General features: G+C 40.2%; 2 protein-coding genes across 2 annotated transcripts; both read left to right on the forward strand.

Moving 5' to 3' along the window:
- Positions 1-331: 331 nt before the first annotated feature.
- txlnbb (taxilin beta b) lies at positions 332-7186 on the forward strand. The gene is made up of 10 exons (XM_018730475.1): positions 332-388; positions 1363-1629; positions 2096-2187; positions 3124-3294; positions 4045-4239; positions 4569-4688; positions 4799-4873; positions 5103-5195; positions 5548-5643; positions 6049-7186. The coding sequence occupies exons 2-10, from the start codon at positions 1377-1379 to the stop codon at positions 6505-6507; spliced, it is 1554 nt and encodes a 517-aa protein (XP_018585991.1). The 5' UTR covers positions 332-388; positions 1363-1376; the 3' UTR covers positions 6508-7186.
- Positions 7187-9026: 1840 nt separating this feature from the next.
- LOC108921252 (solute carrier family 22 member 3-like) lies at positions 9027-14470 on the forward strand. Its single transcript, XM_018730618.2, has 11 exons — positions 9027-9080; positions 9196-9613; positions 9885-9988; positions 10652-10806; positions 10977-11145; positions 11556-11673; positions 12199-12311; positions 12802-13016; positions 13336-13444; positions 13777-13889; positions 13991-14470. The coding sequence occupies exons 2-11, from the start codon at positions 9215-9217 to the stop codon at positions 14089-14091; spliced, it is 1596 nt and encodes a 531-aa protein (XP_018586134.2). The 5' UTR covers positions 9027-9080; positions 9196-9214; the 3' UTR covers positions 14092-14470.
- Positions 14471-17767: the final 3297 nt, after the last annotated feature.

Consider the following 17767-nt stretch of genomic DNA (forward strand, 5'->3'; position numbering starts at 1 on the left):
CTTTTAGTCCACCTTGAATGCTGTCCTATAGTATTACCCTTTTTTCCTCTGTCACAGCATCGCAGCTCTGGGGAAGGAGAGTCCCTTATTTTTCACCATGTGATCATACAAAGTTCACTGGGGGATCCTGATAAAAAAGACCTAATGGCCTAAAAGGTTTAAAATCAGATTAAAGGCTTAAAAGAACCCCTCATTCCATTTTTACAATATGTTTCTTCCTCCTGAACACAGACCTACTGGCAGCTCTGACCAGCAGCTCCAGTCCCATGTAGTGATGTGAACTGAGCCTCTGAGTTATTTTGGGGTCTGCTTGTCGCAGCTGTCCCTAGACAGTTAGGACCCTGGACCTCTCATTACACCCCTCTTCTGCTGCGCCGTGCCGGTCATGGTAAGTGGCACTTCCACGGTCCCTGGAACGCTATTTGGAAAGTATGGTGCTAATTCCGGCGACGTGCCTTTTGGGTTTTGCAGCGCTGTTGCGTATTATGCACGTCTATTTATTTATTTCGATTCCTTGTGTGTTGCGCTGCTGTAGTTTTGCTCATTAGGAGACTTGAGTCGAGTTGCTGGTAACTGGGAGCTCCATGTCAACCTTTAGTTGTTAGCTTTCGCGTCACTGCGGTCTGACTTTTCTGAAATTTTGACGCGTCGTGTTGTTTAGTTCGACAAGTCGAGTTGCAGACTGTGGAGACCTAGGGGCAGCAGGCATTTTATAGGCAAACATACACACATATGGTATGCAAATGTTATGAACAAGTGATATTCATACCCATATTTACTGTGTGCTGATGTATATTGAGGTACACTTTGATAGTGATGAAGCATCACTAGAAGATAAAACGCAATGTATCTGAGAAGGGTTTTTTGCGATGTTTGTGTTCGCACCACATGCTGCACTATTACTGACAGCAGTCAGGATGTGGCAGGAATAAGAAATACCTTGACCATATGAAGAGGTTCCTGAAATAGACTAGGGCAGAAGAACAGGTGCCATGTGGCCACATGTGAGGTCAGGAGGGTGTGAGAGGGGCCCGGTTAGAGTAGAGGGTCCATTTCATACAGATAACAACACCAATATAGCCAACGGCCTCTAGATGAGGCTCATTGACAACAGAAGTGAGAATGCAGGAAGGCAAAGCTATCCGTGACTTGGATGAAGGTCTTACTGTTCAAGACCTCGGATACATTTGTAGAGATACTGTTAGTACAAGTAGATAGATAGATAGATAGATAGATCATTTATGGTCTGGACTGGAATGATTCTCCAGTCCTTTTTCATGGAGTCTGAGCAACTTTGCAAAGTGCCTCCACCAACATACTGCTGCTAATAGGCCAGTAACGGATCAACCCACCTCTGTCCAGCTTTGTCCATCAGAATGGAGAACAACTCAAAGTCACCTGATGTCGCCACCGATGCCAGCAGTGCAGAGGATCACCATTTAGACACATCTGACGATTTTGGCCAGCGCTTGGAGGACATCATAAAGACCTACCAATTTGAAGCCAGCCTGGTGGATGCCGAGGAGCCTGAGGAATCAAGCTGTGAACAGGGTGCAGACATTGCTGTCACAAAAGACACCAGTCCCAGCAAAGACCAGAAGCTGGACAAAAAGATGCTCAAAGGCTTAGGTGGGTGCGCTTAGAGACTGATCTTTAATGCACTGGAAGTGACTCACAAGGGCTTCCTTAAGCAGCTTAAAACTTGAAAAGGATAGAAGGAATGTGAAAGGTCTTTGGGGAGCCTTGAAAGGATTCGCATTAAAGAAGCAAAAATAGATTTGAAAGTGTAATGTGTTCATTGTTTCCAGAATGTGATCAACACATGGTAATTTATGTAACATACAAAAAAAGTTAAAACTGATGAATAACAATAATAGACAAAATATTAATTAATGTGTACAAAGCTTTCATAGAAAGAAATCATGTGCAGGCCAGTTTGAAACCTTGGTGATATTTAGTGATTGAAAATTCCCACAATTAACCAGTTTAATAATTTGAGATTTTGCATAATTTATTTCAATCGCACATTAAAGTACACTTAAAGAGTATTCAAAGCGTTGGTCATCCAAAATGTGTTACGCTTCCATCAATACAGGGAAGGAAGCAACGCTTCTGATGCAAAACCTGAACAAGCTCAGTAGTCCGGAAGCAAAACTGGAAGCAATTATCAAGAAGCATGCCGAACTGGTGAGCGATGCCGTACAGCTTGCTTGATAAATACGTATGAAAGCACCAGCAGTGAAAAAAAGAAGAAAAAAATGTAAATCAAAGAAGTCCTTCTGGATAAGCTTGCAGCAGAGTGAGAAACAGGAAATGTTTAGCAGTTGACGTTTCAGAGAAAGCAAGTCATTAAAGCCAAGGAAATCCAGGGCCATATTCTGTGGATAAAACCAAAAAGAAAGAATATGCCTCACAACAGCCAAAGAATATGGCCCTAATTAAAAAAAAAATCACATGAGCTTGATTACGACACAACTGCATTTTTTCTTTACACAAATATTTATAACCCAACACACACACACAACAATAATTTTTTCTATTTTTTTAATGCATCGCAGCAGGTCTGTCCAATTAAAACAATGACATATTACACATCAAGGTCAAAAACACAACGAAATAAGAGGGAAAAAAAATCAAAGCATCTTTTTCAAACAAACATGCAATGTTATACCAGTAAACTCACGCATTAGCATAAAACATAACAATGCACACACTGAGTCGGCCAGAATATTGTACAACTGTTACATTCGTTGCCCTATCGTGCACCATGGTTATTGCACATAAGCCTATAATTGCACTCGTATGAGTGGTTCACTGTCCGGATTGAGAAGCATAAAGGACTGAGGAATTTAAGAATTCTTAACCCTATTGAGTCTAGAGCTGTGAACTCATAAACCTCTGAAACCTCTGTTGAAAGGTATAATAAGGTCTTCACTTTTCAGACCTATGTCACTGGAAGGAGTTCTGAATGGTCATAAGTAGCCTACAAAGATTCTTTCATTAATAATATCAAATTTTCCAGTTTCATGTGTATCCTTTTGGAAATGGTATACACCACAGGGACATTTTGCCAAGGTATACGCTCTTAACAGACTTGTGTCTCCCCCCTGACCTGGTACACAGCTGGAGGAGCACCGGACAGACCAGAAACAGCTGAAGGTCCTGCAAAAGAAGCTGCTCCAGATCATGAAGGAGAAGGACCTTCTGCAGGCTGAGCACAGCCGGGCCGTCCTGGCCCGAAGCAAGCTGGAGGGGCTTTGTCGAGAACTGCAGAGGCACAACAAAACACTCAAGGTGGGTTTGGGCCCAGGATCTCTGTCTCAACCGATTCACTGCCTCTCTTATATTCACTTATGATACTCGTCTTGGTTTTGGATCCTAGGATTTCTAAAAAATTGTCCAAGCCCAGCTCCTAAATATGTGACGTCACTTAAAACCTATAATGTCCTTTGCAAGGTGAGATAACGTTACAAAAAGATGAAAGATACACTTATTTGTCCTCTGGAGTGGACAAACATGAATGGCTGCGTCTCGGGAGGTCAAAAGTAAAATTACTGTGATATTACGGTTTTGAACTGTCGGATAAATGCATAGAAGAACCATTATATAAATAAGATACCCTTGTTTTTCTCTTGAATACCTTTTTGTGAACTGAAGTAGTCAGGCCACAACACGGTGCAGTTTCACACAAGACTGCTGGGAAACTGGGCTTATGCATGACAGTTAATTGAAAAGCATCCATAATATTGAAAGTCTGGTTAAAAACAAATTATTATGGATACTATGGATATTATGGAGGTGCGGTGGCGCAGCGGGTTTGGGTGGGGCCTTCTGTGTGGTGGGTCTGGGGTTCGACTGCTGGGGGTCCCTTGCGCGGACCGGTGTCCTGTCTGGGGTGTGTCCCCTCCCCCCGTGTAGCCGGGTTAGGCTCCGGTTTGCCGCGGCTCTGCTTGGAGCAAGTGGCTGTAGACATTGCGTGCGTGTTGCACGTTTGTTTTTTCCGAGGGGGGGGCACTTTACCGACTCCCTTTCGCGTGTCCACAGGAGGAGACCCTCCAGAGGTGTCGCGAAGACGACCTGAAGCGCAAGGAGATCACGGCACACTTCCAGAGCACGCTGACGGAAATCCAGGCCCAGATCGACGAGCACAGTGACCGCAACACCAGATTGTGCAAAGAGAATAGCGACCTAGCGGAGAAACTCAAAGGGCTCATTACACAGTATGACCAGAGGGAGGCGGTATGTCATCTTCTGGTTGCAAGTTTCATTGACAAAATCAGGCTTGATCTATGAAGAACATCATCTTATTGGTGATGACACTTTTAAGCACTACTGGTCACAATAATTTTGGAGGAGGCAACAGTGTAACATGGAATAAATGAGTAAAAATGCCTAACTCATCTGCAAAACACTTACAAATAGCTGTTATGAATTAAAAATAAAACATAAGCAGCTGCTTCTTTGTTATTCTAGGTCTAAATACAGTTGCCTCTTGCACCATCTGCTGATCAGAGTAAAGCCAGTCCTGAGTTGTTGAAGGACTTCATCTGTTTTCTTTTCATGTTCAGAATTTGGAAAAAGTCTTCAAGCACCACGACTTGCAACATAAACTGGCGGAAACCAAACTTCAGCAGGCGAATATGCTGCTGAAGGACGCTGAAGAGAAACACAAAGCTGAGAAAGAATACGTGAGTTTGTGTGCTTTTCGGATATCGCAGAGGGGAGTACCTGCTATTTATTTGTTTATTTAACCGATCAAACATTTTGTGAACATCTTTTGTTTCATACTGGCCTTCAGCTGCTCAAGCAGGTGGCTGAGCTGAAAATGCAGGTGACACTTCTGAAAGAGCAGGAGAGTGGGATGAAGGCACAGGTGATGCTCAGCACACACAGACACACACACACACACACACACAGAGCCTCATTTCACACTTCACATTCCTGTGACACTATTGATGTAATGCGATTCTGCATGCTTCTTCCTAGATTGCTGACTTGCACTCCTCTATCAGTCACTCAGAAATAACAAGATGTTTTTTTATTCCCGCTTTTTCAGCTGTAACTCTTTCAACACTCATTTGTCATCTTGGTTGTGTTACCAGCTAAATTTGTACTCTGAGAAGTTTGATGAGTTCCAAGGCACAGTCACCAAAAGCCACGATGTGTACGCCAGCTTCAAACAAGACATAGAGAAGGTGCAGTTTACTATTTATTATTAACCGCATAGGAGGGGACCCGGTGGTGTGGCAGGCTTGGCCGGGTCCCGCTCTCTGGCAGTTCTGGGGTTTGACTCCTGCTTGGGGTGTCTTGCAATGGACTGGCGTCCAGTCCTGGGTGCGTCCCCTCCCCCTCCAGCCTTGTGCCCTGTGTTGCTGGGTTAGACTCCGGTTTGCCGCAACGCCGCTCGGGGCAAGCGGTTTCAGACAGTGTGTGTGATTAACCACATATTTATCAGTTTATCAGTTAATCTGAGAAGGGTCTCCTAATAAGTTGCCCATCATATTTAATGCCCTACATGGTAGGAATGCTTAAGTGATGTTTTTGCAGATGTCCAAAAAAATGAAGAAGTTGGAGAAAGAATCGAATTCCTGGAGGACACGCTTTGAGGGGTGCAACAAAGCTCTTTTGGAGATGGCACAAGAGGTATGAGGAGTCGTTAGTTCCAGCTGTTTATATAAAAACTGTATCATTGTGGAGTTTCAGTTCCCACTGATTTGAGCAGCAGGTAGTGTCCTGGTTAGGGCTGTCACCTTTTTGGTGCCGATCTTTGGTTCAAATCCCACTGCTGCTCTGATACCCTTGAACAAGGTGATCGCCCTATTTTTCTCTTGTAAGATTACCCAGATACGTAAAAAAAAAGATATATAACCCTAAAAAGCTTATGTAAAAATCTGATAAGTTCCCTTGGACAAAGGTGTCAGCAAAGTAAAATAATGATACTTTAAATAAAAAAATGTGCTGATAGCCACTTAATCACTTGTTTTGTTTAATATTTCTGCAAACTCAACTGATCTGATGGTTTGTATTGGACTGCTCTTAATTTCTTAGAAAACACTGAAAGAGAAAGAGTTTGAGGTCTGTACTCAAAAGATTCAAAAGCTGGAGAAGTTGTGCCGGACCCTCCAAGATGAGAGAAGGGGCCTGTATCAGAAGGTCCAGGAGCTCCAGCAGGCTGGAGGTCAGTTCAAGATGGACACAGAGGAGGAGACACCTTCTGCGGAGACCCTCTCCAGAGACAGCAACGTGGAGGAACATAGCGCGACTATCAAGACATCCCTTGGCAAAAAACTGGCCAGTCTGAAGACAGAGCAGGCCATTCTGCAGGAGATCGCCACCTCCTTCTTGGTCTCACATGTTTCAGAGGAAGCAGAGCAAACCCAATCCAATGTGGAGTCACAACAAGATTCAGCATCTGAAAGCATCCATCTGGACCAGACAGAATCAGCATTACCAACCAGCACCCAAAGTGTCCCCTCCTCTGTAAAAATGGAAAGACCAGGACAGTAACGGACAGAAAGACAAGTAGACACTGAATTAAGTCGATATTTCCTTGAATGTAAAATTCATTGGAAGAATATGTCTACTGCCCAGCAGAAAACAATGACTGCAATTGTAGCAGTTTAATAAATCTGTCATTAAACTGTCAATGAAACTGTCTTTAACCTTCAGTTACTTTGCAAAAACTCAGTGTATACCATATTTTCATTGCATTCTCATTTTTTTTCCATCTTTACATCTTTTTTCTTTTAAATATTCCAGAGTATTTGAAATACTGAATTACATTTCATTGAATTTATTTGTCTGGCAATGGGAAATTTTTGCAAGAGCTACATATGTGTAGCTCATTCCTACAATGCTGTCATTGATAAACAACAGTTCTTTCATATGTGCTCATCTAGCAGTGCAAAATAACAATTTATAAAGAGACAATTAGAGCACATATTGCAATGCACGTCGTGACATTACTGAAATGCCAAGGAACCATTATACTGTATACAGTTACATCATGTAAACAGAACCAAAATAGCCTACATGCATGCTAAAGAAATACAGCTACGAAACAATTACCTAAGTGAAACTGGAAGTTCTAGAGCTTTTAAGCAGTTGATCTTTATTTTATGGTGGTTTGTACAATGTGTGATAAATAATGGAAAATATTCCAGCATCAACCACCTTGAAAACTATCATGCACCAGTTGATATCTGAAACCAAGTATATTATAATTTTACAACATTGAAAAAACTGAATAAATTCTTTTTTCCTACTTATATAGAAACACTTGCTTTTGATTTTTTCTTGAAATGACAAGAAGTAGGCAAAATGTCAGTTACTAGGCACTCAGGATGCAACAAGTTTTTGTTTATATTTAAACCACATAAGAACCATTAACATGCCCTCTGGTGTTTGTGGAACTCTCAGCTGAAGATTCTTCATAACCGTTCGATTTTGTAGACGCGTCTTGAATCTTCGCATCACCGTTACTCAAACGTTCTTTTATTTATTCATTTTTTGAGAACAATTATGAAAGTTTCTCAGATTGCAGGTGTAGCACACAAAGACGACTGTATCCACCCAAAGGTTCTGCCCGAACAACACTTCACGAATTCTGCCCGACAGGAAAAACCCACAGCCTTCTGAATGAGGAAATATGCAAATCCGCCATATTTAATTAAGGGCACAAGGCTCCGTGGTGGGTCGCGTTGTTGAAAAGGAACTGAAGTGGGTTCGACTTTCCATGTCTAATTTGCTTGCAAGCTTGTACACTTTGTGAGGCGTCTGCCTCGAGAAATAGAACCGGTGCTTTCAGACTTTTAATTGGGCCCCGAGATATGGTAAAGGGCGGCCAAAAAGGGGATTGACACATTCTTTGTAAAGACGCTTTTTCCCCCCATTTGGATGTGTGCATTCTTTGTGCTGTTTCACTGGAGTGCACTTTCCTCACCGACAGGCTCGCCGTCTTCCAGCTTCTCTCTAGAGCTCAAACAAGCTGGCCTTGCTGCACAAAAAAGTCTCTCTGGGAAAAAATAAAATCATTTAGGGCAACATAATGCTTCATTGTCACTTTCTGCCTCTCAGTTTTCCAGGTAACTGAAGCTGAGTCAATTTTCTCTATAAATGGAGGCTATTGCATGTTATGCATCAACAAACATTCATATCAGAAATATTTTGAATGTACCGAGTTACATGAAAAAGATGAACATGGTTTCAATGCCTGTTGCTTTTCATCTGCAAGCAGTTTTTTTTAAATGTTTTAGAATTATCAATAAACATTTAAAAATAAAATTTGTATTAACATGCATTTTGCTAAATGTATATTGGTGTCTCATAATTTACTGTGATAATTATATAGAATTGTGTATATAATATGAAACTATATATTATATAATGTTATAATGTTTTCTATATATATATTAAGTTATGATACTGCAGCATGGTGGCACAGCGAGCACTGCTGTCTCACAGCACCTGGGTGATGCGATAGGACTTGGGTATGATCCCCGCTCAGCCTGTGTGGAGTTTGCATGTTCTCCCCATGTCTGCGTGGGCTTCCTCCGGGTGCTCCGGTTTCCTCCCACAGTCCAAAGTCATGCTGTTCAGGTTTACCCATAGTGTGTGAGTGACAGAGAGAGAGAGTGTGTTCCACTGATGTATGGATGAGTGACCCAGTGTAAGTAGTGTATCTAGCAGTGTAAGTCAACTTGGTGAATAAGGTGTGTGGGCTGATAACACTACATAGAGTTCATTGGAAGTTGCTTTGGAGAAAAGCGTCTGCTAAATGAAAAAATGTTAATGTTAAATGACAAAATTTGTGGTTTATGTGTGTGACCCAGCATGGGTTTCATAAAAAAATTTCAGAGTGAAACAGCGACAGTAGAATTTCAACATACTTGAGCTAGTTCAAAGTTGCCTCCAGACCTTACATAAGGTTTCCACTTAGATTATCAGTCCTGTCCTGTGCCAGAACCCTTGTCATTGTTCTGTTCCAGTGTAAATGTTGTCCGTGTGCCAAAGAAGCAGGTCGGGAACTTCGTCAACTCCGTCAAGCATTCCCCTTCTGTTTACCTTTCATGCGAGCAAAGGTCTGTCGCCGTTAATATGAGCACTGGCAACTGCCTATACATGTCTATACGTTTGCACATTCTTGAACGTTGGTTTGGTACTTGATAAATGTTTATTGTTCTTTCTTTATTACAGGAGAGAGTTGCTCAACACAATGCCATCCTTCGATGAGCTGCTGGTCGACATAGGAGACTTTGGGCCCTACCAGAAGAAGATATGTCTGCTGTGCTGCATCCCTGGGGTCCTGTTCGCTTTTGTATATGTGGGCGTAGTCTTCATTGGGAGAACCCCCGGGCACTGGTGCCGTGACCCGGCTGCTGAGCGGGCTCTGGAGGCTTGTGGCTGGTCGGACGAGGATCTGAGGGAAATCACTGTTCCACAGTTGGCCGCGGGCTCCTTCAGCAGCTGCCAGAGGTTCGACCTGGACTGGAACAGCACAGAGGCGGGCTGTAGGCACCACAGCGGTGGGCTGTCCACCTTCAACACCACCGGGCTGGTAACGTGTCACAGCGGCTGGCACTTTGACCAGTCCCTCTCTACAATCGTCTCTCAGGTGGGCATCAAAACAGTAGGGACCCTTACTTCAGCGTCATTAATAGGGAGTTTCTATATTTTTTGCATAATACACACTAGGCAAATTATCTCAGCGGGCTTTATTTCTTGTAAACCTAATCAGCCTAAGTACTTCTTAAGTTTTGCTACTGATGAACAAAACACTTTTCTCAAACTTTGTAATATAGTGTTTGTACCTGAATAACTTTTATTTAAGTAATTTTCAGATAGTATGTTTAAGTTTGATTATTCACAGCACTTTCTTTTTGTAGTTTGAGCTGGTGTGTGAGAATGCATGGAAAGCAGATCTTAACCAAGCTTTCTTAAATGTGGGGTTTCTGCTGGGAGCAGTGGTAATTGGTTATGGAGCGGACAGGTAGAGACTACTTCTTTTCTATTTACAGAAAAAAAATATGAAGTGTCAGTTACGCTGTTCTCCAAAATGTAGCAATTCAGATTTATCAATTTGACAATTTAGTAGTTACAGACTGTGGATTATTAGAAACGCAAATTTTACCTGAACATAAAACTACAGTTACACAACAAAAATACCTGAATATGTGATCACTGGAGTGATAGGTGGCACTATCGGTGAGGGCTGACACGTTGCAGTGTTTAGGTTCCCTCTTGTGTTGTAGTACCCTTATGCAAGGTACTTACCCTAAACTACCCCAGTAAAAATTCCCAAGCATATAAATGTATATACAATTATAAGTATATTGTTTTTGTGCAAACCTAACACTGAGAGTCACATTTGGCACAAGGTAATGGCTAAATAAAGAACAATTATTTATCCTGATTTTTATGATTTTATTTATGTGATATTCTTCAACGCCAGGCTTAAATTTTTTTCTTTTTTCAGATGAGGTAGTTTTGACCTTTATAAAGGGTTAATCTGAATTTGCTGATCTAACAGAAAATCTCTTTCATCTTGAAATCCACACAACTTTTTCTGAAAACTACTGTCTTAGAATACTGAACTCATGGTGCTATTGTTTATTTGTGGAATTCTATCTTAACTGAACCTTTTTTTGTTTAGATATGGTCGAAAACGTTGCTTCCTCATTTCAGTTTTTGGGCTTGGTGTTTCCGGTGTTGGAATGATATTTTCTCCAAGTTACCCAGTTCTTTTGGCATTCCGTGTTATCCAGGGGGTTTTCGGAAAAGGGGCATGGATGTCTTCTTATGTGCTGGGTAAGAAACTCTGTTGTTTCACATTTGGGGCTTCAGTCTTAGAGCAGTATGGGATGGTGTTTCTTTCTAATGCAAGGATGGACACTTGGATAAAATAGGATTAGCTCATTATTCTTACATGAATGCATGAATGCACACAATTAACTTTGCTGTAACCCTTTTCCCCGCAGTGACTGAGATTGTTAGCGCAAAGCGAAGGCGACTGGTGGGGATTGTGGCCCAGATCTTTTTCACCATTGGGGTCATCAGTCTGCCTGGAATAGCGTATTTTATTTCTTCATGGAAGATGCTGCAGTTCACCCTGACATTGCCATGTTTTATCTTGCTGGTGTATTATTGGTAAGCGAGTTGTTTTCATTACACTTTTAAATACAAGGTGATGAATTTGTACTTTCTGTTCTTTTCTTTAGATGCATTAAAAGAGCCAAAGAAGGTGCAATTGAAAAATGTTGCCTACAGTGTCAGTTAAGCCATGAGTATTCTGTTATTGAATTACCATGTATAAAAAAAGAATGAGTATATGGTCACCTCTAAACAGAGCAAGAATTATAGGTGCTTCCAGGACATTATAAACAAGCATTGCTGCTTTATTGTAAATATGACCACGGAGAAGAATGATTTAAGATTTTTCAAATTAAACAATGTTTGGAGCAATAATAAAAACTGGACCAAAGGTGTGTAACTTGAAGTGCAGAAACTGGACATAAACATCATACATTTGGGAAGTAAAAGGCAAATTTATTCTCAAGGCTCATTCCAGAATCTCCACGATGGCTGCTCTCAATGAATAAAAAGACAGAAGCCATGAAGACCATCAAAAAAATAGCAAGAAAGAATTTAAAAACTCTCCCAAAGGAATATATCGAGGTTGGTCACATCTTGAGAACTGCTGCAAAGCATATAAACTGTTAGACAACTTTTGCACAATATGCCATCCAAAGATAAAGCTACTTTCATTTATAAGCCAACAAATCTGCTTCCTGCAATGTCATATTTTCACATCATTTCTGCTCAACCTTATCTTTCTTTTTCTTTCATGTTTATTACATCCTGAATGAAAGATCAAAGCTGTTGCCATAGGCCCCATCCGTTATAGAAATAAAAACTGAATTTTCATGGAGAATGGAACATATATTCACTTTAATTTCTGTAGTCTACCAATTTTAAACATTTTTTTAATCTCTGAATGGTACAAAGTTGGCAAAGAAAGCGTTTTCTCAAGTTTTGTGTCGTCTCCAGACACAAACTGCTACTCTTGATCCCTTGTTTTTATTAGTCAGAGGCACAAGACACTTTCATTTTACAGTAAATTAAACTTTTTAATAGTCATTTTGGACACAAATCCTCTGAATTCTGAGCTTCCATCTATATTATTATATTTTCCATTTTTAGATGGGGATTTTAGAACCTGGTCTTGACAGTGATTTGTCAAATACTCCATCTCCATTAGATGTCTTCAAGACACCTCAGATGAGGAAGATAACTCTGATCTTAATGTATTCCTGGTAAGAGCAAGGCAACAGATCTGCTAGTCTGGTTCTTTTAGAAATAAATTATCTGTCATTTCCTCATTAATACTACAATACAGAAAGGAGATAAACAAAATGTATGTCAATGCTTTCATACAGTGCTTATTAAAGTAAATCTATCGAGTTGAGCATTTCCATCACAGTTACTCTAAGTCAGACTTGGATGATGGCCAGGTGATGATTCAAGCACACAAGATCCTACCTCTGCTTTTATATAATTTCTTTTATATACAGATTTCCACTTCGAGATTCATTCATAAGGTAACTTCAGTTCAGTGATGTATACTATGTTCAGCAATCACTGAACAGATCCTAACTTATGAAGGAATATGAGCGGAAACCGGAGAGACACTAGTTACTGTTATTGCCCATCCATCCTTCAAATTTTTAGTGTACTCTCAATGCCGTAACACAGGTCGCAGCATACGCCTAATGTAAAAGTGATGTATTTTTGCCGCTTGTCCAGGTTTACCAGCTCAGTGGTGTACCAGGGCTTGATAATGCGCACAGGCATCATCCAAGGGAGCTTGTATCTTGAGTTCTTCCTCTCAGGGGTGGTGGAGCTGCCCTCAGCGCTGCTTTTCTACTTGACCGTCGACAGGTTCGGTCGAAAGGTGCCTTTTGCTTTGTCTAACATCATCGGTGGCCTCTCTTGTTTGGCTGCAACTTTTACACCTGATGGTAAATTTCCAGAACTTTTTGAGTGCGTTCCTATGTGCCCTACAGATTTAGATTTAAGGCTGCATGATAATTAAAATCTCAGCTGTATTCCAAGAAATACTTAAAATGGAAAACTGAGTTTCTGTCATCAGACATGTAATACGGTTAAAGTGAATACTAATTTTTCTATTATTAAATTGTCCTTAATAAACACTGTGGCTTATTATGTTTGTACAGCATCTTTATAATTATAATTTATGTTTGGAAGTGCTTTTCAATGATGTTAAGCGGTAAATGTATGGAAATACTGTAATCCAACATGTTGTTTTGTTCAATTTAGATATTCCTTGGCTGAGAACTGCCGTAGCTGTCACTGGGAGGCTTGGAATAACACTCGGTTTTGAGATTGTGTATTTGATCAGTGCTGAACTTTATCCCACATCATTACGGTAAAAATTAACTGTTCCACTGTAGAAACAGGCTTCTTTTCTTAATTAAGTTTTAGATTTTAGGAGTGGTTATTTGATTTCAGTGTGCAGACATCTGTTTCTCTTTAGCTCTATAAACCTGTGATATATTCCAAAGGAGTTTTAAAGTGTGAAAGAAATGTTTTTAAATGTATTTGCCAAATGGACAGTACCAGTACTTTGCCAGTACCAAGGTATAGGAATGTACACTTAACCTTGTTCAACTCTAACCTTGTTCTAGAATGCTTCTATAAAATGAATTGAAAGCAATATGCTCAGTTTCAACTTTTTTTCTCAATGATGATTTTTCGTAGGAACCTTGGTGTGTCCATTTCATCAGCACTCAGTGATGTCGGCGGAATTGCTGCTCCCTTCCTGCTCTTCAGATTAGCAAATCTGTGGACAGAATTGCCCATGTTATTATATGGTGAGTCAGACATGGTGAGTAACATTTTCATATAGCTCAAACATTCAGATATTGGAGGAATTTTTGTTCCGTCCATCAATCCTTTTTTGGTGTTTTTACAGGAGTTATGTGTTTGATCTATGGTGCTCTGGTGTTTCTCTTGCCTGAAACTAAAGGGACTGACCTACCTGAGACCACTGAAGATATAAAAGCTCTCAGGTAACTGGTAACTGATACAATGACAAGGTTAAAATTCAGACAATAACTGCATCTTTTAGACAATTTTATTTTATTTTTTTAAACTGGCAGCAGAACTTATATGGTCCATATTGTGTGAGACGGACATTGTGTAGTAACACAAGAGTCTGAAAAGCCATACTCACGTCTTATAAAATACTTACACAGTTACATTAGGCTGTTCTGCCACACTGAAGAAAGTGAAAGACCTTTTCTATTGTTATACTGAGTTGGTTCTTTCGAAAATCTTACGTAGCTTATACGATGTAATATATCTATATGCAGTGTTACGTTCACAGCGGGTGTCCATGTTGTTTTCTTTTTTGGTTTACCCCTCCTCTTGACTTGGATTGGAGCCCAACTGTCCATCAGCATTTAGGAGTGATGGGCCTGATTCTCTAGGAAAGGCGGGACTTCCCAGATCCTGAAAAAACACTTCCTGGAGGCCATTGAGGAGCTTGTTCCTAGATTAACAAACTGTTGTAGTGTGATTTTGATGGCGCTCTTGCTCGTCTCATTTATCTTCTTTTTGGTATTTTGTTTCGTTTGCATCACTTCTGTGTTGCTTGTACACCTGTTTGGTTATTTGTTGTTTTCTTTCCTTTAGATAGAGTAGAAGTAGTGTAAGTAGGAAGGTGGCGGAAGACTGTTTTTTGGGTTTTGACCCCTTTTTGTTTCTGGGTTGGAGTTAGAAAGTTGCTTGTCTACAAGGGTTAGGCTAGTTAGGCGTTTTTCTTTGTTCTTTCAATATCCTTTGCATTCTGTACACTTTTCTAAACTGAGTTTGTTGGCTCTTTATTCTGTTCACTTGAATTATCTGCCCGTAATACACACTCCTGTTCGTGCACCCTATTTGTTGTATTGTCAGTTCATAACTGGTAACTTGGTACAAAGCCTTTATGTTACACCCCTCTACACCCCTAAACAACCTTTGAGGCTGTAACATGTAATATAAAGACTAGATTGCTGTCTGGCAACTAACTGACCTTAACTTTAACAGTGTAGGAAGTAAAACTGTATCTACCTTGGCATTTTGTTTTTCATATTTTAAGTGATGTTTTTCAATGTTGTATAGTTAAAAGAGAGGGGCGCGGTGGCGCAGTGGGTTGGACCGCAGTCCTGCTCTCCGGTGGGTCTGGGGTTCAAGTCCCGCTGGGGGTGCCTTGCGACGGACTGGCGTCCCGTCCTGGGTGTGTCCCCTCCCTCTCTCCAGCCTTACGCCCTGTGTTGCCGGGTAGGCTCCGGTTCCCCGTGACCCCGTATGGGACAAGCGGTTCTGAAAATGTGTGTGTGTATAGTTAAAAGAGAAAAGTGACACAAAATGTACAGGTGACATCATAAAAAATGATTTCCAAATATAGAAAACGTGAAATAATGGCTTTATACGAAGATCCTGTTGTCCTTGTTCTATCTCCCCCCTTCACATTATCAAGAACACAAAAAAATAACATCTTCGTTCAGAGGAAAACAATTAATAGAAGACAATTAACCTGGTCCTGTTTAAACCTGAAAGAAACTCATTCATCAAAATTAATTCAACAGCTTGCCAGGCTTTGTCTATTGATACAAAAGAAAAAGCTAGAATTTTACCTTAATGATGAAAATCAATTTAATGACATACATCCTAACAGACGTAATAAATGTCTACTGAAAAAGAGTAAGTGACAGTGCTTGGCAGAATGCACTTGTGTAGCATGCAGATCTACAGCAGTTCTGTATAGGAAACAAGAGAATATACACACACACACTTTCCGAACCGCTTGTCCCATACGGAGTCACGGGGAACCAGAGCCTAACCCGGCAACACAGGGCGGAAGGCTGGAGGGAGAGGGGACACACCCAGAACGGGATGCCAGTCTGTCGCAAGGCACCCCAAGCAGGACTCGAGCCACAGACCCGCCAGAAAGCAAGACCTGGCCAAACCGGCTGCGCCACTATACCCCCTTACAAGAGAATAGATTGTTTTAAATAGAAATGATACTGCTATGTAAAGAATAATCATAAATTTCACTATGCTGTACAATTTGGTACTACTATGCGTGTCAGCTACTGTAGTGTCTGGAAGTGATTTTTTTTTCTTTTTTTGTGATGGCAATTAGAAGTGCTCCTCTGCTAGGAAGACAGTGTCACCATCACAGCTGAAGTGGAATCTGTAAATTCGTGGCACTAAAACAAAAAAGAAAGACATTGGAGTCTGACAGACTAGGAACATCTTCACTCTCAGGGACAAAACTGTAATGTTTGTTGATGTTGAGAAGAATCTTGATTGAATACTGACTCATTCAGTAGGAAGGGGAAGAACACAAGAGATCCACTGGTAACCTGGAGCAAAGTGATACTAATTTGGGTATGAAAACCTATTTTTTTTCAAGTGTATAACTTTCGAAGCTAACTTTTTTTTATCACACTATAAACATAAAATCACTTCAAACTGACATTTCAGTGGTAACTTTTGAGGCTGTATTCTTGGAGCAACTATCCTGTGAAGTGCCTGTCTATCCCTCTTGGTGAGTTTTGACTTGCGGCTGTTATTCCTCTTTGCTGACGCAATTTATTCATGTTTGGGAGATATTGTCATTATTTCTGAGATTCTTTGGAACTCACTTAGTTGTCCCGTGATACTTTGAAAACTCCCCAAACTCTTTTTTAGCTGACACACACCACTAACTGGAAAACAACCTGACTCACCTTTACACCCCTGTTTGTGTGCAAAGGTGTACAACCCGTGATTTAATTTAAACTCTTTTTCCATGTGGTGCTTCCCTTATTTTGTCCGCCCCATATATGCACAGTTGTGCTTATGTAATTAACGTGATTGGTGGAGAGACTAAGTCACTTCTTACCATGCGGTGCCAAAAGTAATTGGGAACGTAGAAAGAGTAACACATAGAGAGTCTGTTTTCATGGTCTTAATAGGATAGTTTGCATTATTACTTGGGCACTATTTTTGGGTAAAGTTCTGAAATTGAAATTGAAAGTTCTGAAATTAATTATGTGAAGTGTTTTCTTTCAGCAGTAAAGACAGGATGATTAAAGAGCAAACGTTAAAATTCAAACGTTTAAAGATCTGTGTAAGAAGACTGAAGCACATTACATAAAGTGAAGAACAAAATTCAGTGGATTACATGAACCTGTTCCATGTCAGTCAATATTAAAACAGAAATTTTAAATTTATATGTATCAGCGTTTTTTTTTCTTTTTTAAGGCAGGCCATGAAAAGCTAAAAGTTTACTGGGAAAAAGATATTGAAATTCTATCCCATGGATATTGAATGTGATCACTACTATAAAGAGAGACTTTTACGCATCATTTTTTTATTTTCTCTTTTTATAACATGTTCTAGTTGTGTTCTGGCCATTACTTATCTTTATAATACAAAAAATACAGATTTATTTATCTAAATAGACAATTTCCTGTTTTACAAAAAAAAAGGTTTTTTTTGGTTTAGGTTGGAATTACATCTAAGTCAGAAAGTTAGGTCACATGCAATGAAAACATATCTTAACTTTGATAAAAATAGAGATAAAAAACACCTTAAAGTAAAACAATTTCCTGAAAGTCCCAGAAAGTACAGGTATTGGTTTCTCTTGACTTAGAGAAGAACGATGAAATGGCCACAATAAATGCAATTTTGTACAATTGTGGCAACAAGATGTCAAAAC

The sequence above is a fragment of the Scleropages formosus genome, chromosome 15 (genome assembly GCF_900964775.1).
Source record: "Scleropages formosus chromosome 15, fSclFor1.1, whole genome shotgun sequence".
Taxonomy (NCBI): domain Eukaryota; kingdom Metazoa; phylum Chordata; class Actinopteri; order Osteoglossiformes; family Osteoglossidae; genus Scleropages; species Scleropages formosus.

Bases quoted from the DNA above. Each gene is read 5' to 3' on its own strand.
- txlnbb (XM_018730475.1), top strand. From the start codon at position 1,377: ATGGAGAACAACTCAAAGTCACCTGATGTCGCCACCGATGCCAGCAGT. The intron at 3,295-4,044 runs GTGGGTTTGGGC...GCGTGTCCACAG, and splicing joins GGCACAACAAAACACTCAAG to GAGGAGACCCTCCAGAGGTG. The intron at 4,240-4,568 runs GTATGTCATCTT...TTTCATGTTCAG, and splicing joins AGTATGACCAGAGGGAGGCG to AATTTGGAAAAAGTCTTCAA.
- LOC108921252 (XM_018730618.2), top strand. From the start codon at position 9,215: ATGCCATCCTTCGATGAGCTGCTGGTCGACATAGGAGACTTTGGGCCC. The intron at 11,674-12,198 runs GTTGGTCACATC...TTCCATTTTTAG, and splicing joins TCCCAAAGGAATATATCGAG to ATGGGGATTTTAGAACCTGG. The intron at 12,312-12,801 runs GTAAGAGCAAGG...CCGCTTGTCCAG, and splicing joins CTGATCTTAATGTATTCCTG to GTTTACCAGCTCAGTGGTGT.